Raw genomic sequence first — 5,054 nt, forward strand, 5'->3', positions numbered from 1 at the left:
GTCGTCCCATCTCTGGACGTTGTGGAGAACTTTGACGCGCCTCTAATGCAAATAATGAACTCTGTCCCTCTAGATATCTATCCGTGGCAAGTGAACGCATACGATGGGAACCTTCCTGGCAATGACCCTGCAGAGTATTGTCTTTCATGACCCTTTGTCATGGAATCGACTTAATTCTTCTGAAAGACGAAATTGTGTCCTATCTTTGGGTTTATTTCCTGTATTTGTGCCACCTTATCTTGGAGTACCGTTGAGTTTGGGAGGTCAATCTTGGCCCAATTGGCTAACACGTCTTCTGTTGCAAACATAAATGCAATTGTGTAACCTTGCTTCATTTCAAAACAGACACGGGCATCGAAGACGACCCTTGAGGAAACTGTTAGTCACATAAAGGAGTTAGGATAGTGGACTTACAAGCCTCCATCTGCAAAGTCCATGACTCTTGGCTCGCAGCCGCCATGGCTCAACTGTTCCCGCGACACTTTGTAGTTTGATCTCACACCCACTGTTGTTTCGAACCGATGAAGATGTGATCCAGTATAGTATATGATTTGCGATCGTTTCGAACACACATGCACTGCGAAAACCCGTCTCCCAGCGTCAGGTCCACCTCGCCTGAAGCTTTCAATATATGGTTCGCGTAGCGCTTCGTATTTGAGGTAGTGCCCAAGGACACATCGATCGAGAAAGGCGCCTAAAATGTGTTGAATGCGCTGTGATTTCTTAGCTTCCTGAATAGCGAGCAGAGTGACTAACTAACGGGATTGAATGCGAAGTCGATTAGGAAATCCAGTCCATACACTGTGAAGTAAGGGCAACCTCTCCGGTCAAAATCCGAAACCCGGTCCCCCGCCGAGGTATCTTGCCAACAGTAGAAGCCTTTCTCCGATACAGACCTTTCCGCAACCTCCTGAGAGGCGTCCGTGGATGCCATGGCTTTGACTGTGACAAGGCGGTATGATGGTCGTAAATGAGGGGTACTCCTCGATTTGACGTGGATCGACGGACTAGGGTTCATCCATGCCGAAGGAATGGATTTACATGCTTGCAAATCCCACGCACCACAAAACTGTGGTGCTGCATGGCAAGGCACCACGAATCTGTGGTATCCCACCACAAATCCGCGGCACACTCATGGCGCTTGGGTAAAGAGCATCCAAGAGAAAAAAAATACCTATCAGCTTTTTATAGAGCTGCTAGCAGATGTACCCTATTAAAGCGTAGATGGCGCCAATCGGCCTCTGTCTGTGTCGACAGGGCTAGTGTACTCAATTCTGTTGACTGCCCACCTGATAGACATCTCAATGCCATCCATTCACGACATTCTTGCACAGCCAAACCCTAGACTCGACCCGAGCTCGGTATCTTGGGGTCATAATACCTACAGCCAAGATTGGATTCCTGTGTCAGACTGGACACCATGGACAGACTTTACACTCCAAAACCTTACGTCGATGTACGCGCAGGTACTTAATGCACGCTGGAGGGATCCCCCGTCAATCAACATAGCGTCTAGTTTCGATCGGCAGATCCGAGATGAGCAGAGCATGGATTATTTTTTGGCAAAGTACGTATGGCCATCAGTGAACGGAGCGCTTGTACAAGCCACTTCCATCCTCGAGTGGGGCGAGGAATTGTTCTACTTAGGGCCTGGAAGCTGGTGTCAGGGGACTGGGCCGCCAGACTGGGGCTTAGTCTCAAACCTAAAGGGCCCGTCGGGAGGGAAGTTTTGGAATCTGTTACCCGGAGACACCAAGCTCTCTGTCAAGTGGTACCCCGCGATGAGCTTGTCAGAGAACGAGAGCGAGAGATACCAGTGGACTTTACCTCTGTCACAAGTCAGCACATACGCAGCGCAGAGTGAGTGTCGATACGGATTCCTGATTACGGATCAAGCTCTTGTTGTTCTACGCTTTACCAAGGAGCGTATTAGTGAAGGCTTAGCTGCAACACGGCCAAGTCGGACAGTTGTACCACAAACTCACCAGCGCATCGCCTCCAACGAGACTGACGTATCGTCTCTCCTGGAATCCATGTCGCTTGGCTCATTTGGTGCCCAATCTTACAACGACCATGATCTTGCAGGTGCTGCAAACGTGGAATTCCTGCCGCCCGAATATGCAGTGATACCAATGTCCGCTCGTGGGAAAGACACCCTCACAGTCAAGTTCTCGATTTTTTGCTTATGCCTAATGGCCGCTGGTGGATGTGGCAACGTTGACTACGGGTATCCTCCTCTTGATAGCTGGAGGTGCGTCGATCGTCAAGGTTTTATTCACAATACATCAAACCTCGGTGCCAAAAAGCTGCCAAACAATGCCGTTCTTTATGAAACCCAAGAGTATGAGCCGGAGGATGTCAGGTCGGAAGCGTCCTATGATGATGAAGTCAGCCAGAGTGGCCAAGTGGCACCAGGCACGGAGACCATCGACAGCAGAATTCATCAAGAATACCACGAGGGACAGTCAAAAGTCGGACAGGAGGGTCAGGGGGCTAGTTCGACTCGAACAGAATCTAAGCCCCAGCCAACTGAAGTTAACGTGAAGAAACGAGATGGAAAACTGTGCTTTCGTGATGTGAAGGGTGAATTGAGGAAGACGAAGAGAAGGGAGTGGACCCCAGTGTCGGATGGGTGGATTTTCCATGGGAAAAAGCATTCTTACTTTACCAAACATTTACCTAAGGATTAAGGTCGATCCATACAGTAGTTGTTCTTCCTTTTCCTCTTCTCCTTCGCCTCTGGTCTTGTGAATTGATGATTGTTCTTGTTTTCTCGCACGGAACGTGTTTTCCTTATACCATGTCCCCTATCAAAGTTCCTTCACGCGTATGCGCAAATAGTGCAAGAATTTCCCTAGCGACCTGTTTTTCTCCAAATGCTCATCGCAGGTAGCGACGCTTTCAGCGTGTTGCAACAAGGCACTCATGAATGAGAAAGGCGTATCGCAGGCTGGGCACTGAAAATCAAAGTCCGGGTCATCTGAGGCGTATCGATTGGATTGATAACATTCGAATGCGACTTTAGTGACATAGTCTTCGTCTGCACCAGACTGGCAGTAACCAGCTTCAAGGTGCAACACCATCGCCGAGTCGGAGATGAATACCCTAGAGCAGCACAAACACTCCACGGTCTTCTCCGCGTGGGTTTTATAATGCTGTGGTGGATCCTTAGCAACCATAATAACTAGGAGTAGGAAATAGGACTCACATTCTGTAGATTTGACTTGGAATTGAAGCGTGTTCTGCATACCTCGCATTTGTTATGTGCGGCTACATCATGCTGATGAAACTGCGCTAAGTCATTGAACTTGCAATCACACCGTACGCAGATATAGTGTTTGATCTCCAAATGCTTGTCCAGCTCACTCTCATCAGCGAAATCAGGCTTTTGAGGGCACTTGTAGCAGACATGATGATGGGAAGAATCTGCGACGTGTTGCTGCTTAACTTCGCCATGTGAAAAGTGTTTCTGGCAACGGAAACAGTAAGTATTTGGGTGTTTGCTTTCGAGATGCTGTTGGAGCGCATGGGGAGTAACGAAGGATCGGTTACAGGGCTCGCAGTACTCCATCCTTCCCTCTTATCCGTTCCGAGGCAAGCTCTTCTTTAGTTGGCGATCGTGGAGTCGGTGGAGGAGATGTAAAAAGCTAGCTGCGGGGTAGAGGATGATGATGCGGGCCTTAAGGACCAGGCACAAAAACCTGCAATGAAGGCAGAAATCATAAATAAATATATGAGAGAACTTGCAGTTCACTAAGTGTAGTAAGAATTAGACTCACACAGTGATTTTTGCAACGGCGGTAATTGCTAAAGTACGTGGTACAGAAAAGGAGAGAAACTGCACTACATGTATTCAGTACCCGGTGGCAGTGTTACGACCCCTGCGACACCATCACGTGTGCTGCCCTGCAAGCTCCACAAATCACCCTACAACTCACATCCAACTTCCCCGCACGAATCGTGAGCCACCTCAGGAACCGACTCACGACTTACAAACTAGACTCACGCCGCGAGCCCAGCTCTCAACTGTGGGCCCCTTCATGGGTATATACATCCATTTAGCGCTGGAGAGAACACTTAGCTCACCAGCATTCAATAAGAGTTCTTTGCCAGAATACGCCTAACCCACTCTATCCTCGTCCAATCAGCAACAATTTTCTTAATCCTTGTGTAGGATTAAAAATGCAGTGAAATCTGTAGTCGTCCGCGCATTGGCAGTTGACTTCTCTTAACCTGTACCGGAAGAGGATCGATTTCCAAGTAATAAGCCTTTGCTGTATGGAATGTTGTCTTGCTGTAGACCTGTTGTAATTGAGGCAGGACAAAGTTCAGTCAACCACCGATCATTTGATAAATCAATCTGGCTGTGCTTTTTGATATGCACAGAGTTTGATTCAGCTACATCTGACATGGTCGACGTTGGGTGACCCAGTCGCGGATGTTTGTTGATCGTGAATGTTGAAACGAGATATTGACATTTTACAATACGGAAAAGCTGAGTCAGCTTTGGGCGGGTAATAGATGTTCCGCTCCGTATTTTTGTACAAGTCAGTGCTTATTTCAGCATACGCTTTACCAGATCTGGAAGGCTTCAGTATGGGCACTTAAGATTGCAGAACAGCAATTGACAGCATATCGATATTAGAAACAAACAAAAGGCGAATTACACATGAGCCACTTATCGTACAGCTCTTAGGGGCGTAAGTACTTAGATATGGAACTTTATTATTTTCTTTATATATTTTATCTACTCTACCAGTTTCCATCGATGCTGTGGCTGTGTATCGCGATGTCGTGTCCTCAAATGCGTGGCGACCCCATCGGCTACAGAGGCGAATCCACAAACCTGGCACACGAGAAGGCAGTATGTAGAGAGAACCATGTGGGGACGAATTGCACTCGATTCAGATTCCAAGTTCGAGGCTATCGTAAGGATCGTCAAAATGAACGGGTTCTTGTTCGTAAGATATGAATGACATTTGTGTTTTGATCAACATCGAAACCATCTAGTAGTATGATTTACCTCCCCTATAGCACTTTACGCGAAAGGACGC

At 47.6% G+C, this 5,054-nt stretch overlaps 1 protein-coding gene across 1 annotated transcript; it reads left to right on the forward strand.

Annotated features, from left to right (window-relative positions):
* Window positions 1–1,304: 1,304 nt before the first annotated feature.
* Window positions 1,305–2,690, forward strand: FIESC28_11569 (uncharacterized protein; the record flags this gene model as incomplete). The annotated part of the gene is made up of 1 exon (XM_031165690.1): window positions 1,305–2,690. One exon carries the CDS (start codon window positions 1,305–1,307, stop codon window positions 2,688–2,690), a length of 1,386 nt encoding a protein of 461 aa, XP_031010251.1.
* Window positions 2,691–5,054: the final 2,364 nt, after the last annotated feature.

The sequence above is a fragment of the Fusarium coffeatum genome (genome assembly GCF_003316985.1).
Source record: "Fusarium coffeatum strain FIESC_28 chromosome Unknown BRIP53273_contig_430, whole genome shotgun sequence".
NCBI lineage: Eukaryota > Fungi > Ascomycota > Sordariomycetes > Hypocreales > Nectriaceae > Fusarium > Fusarium coffeatum.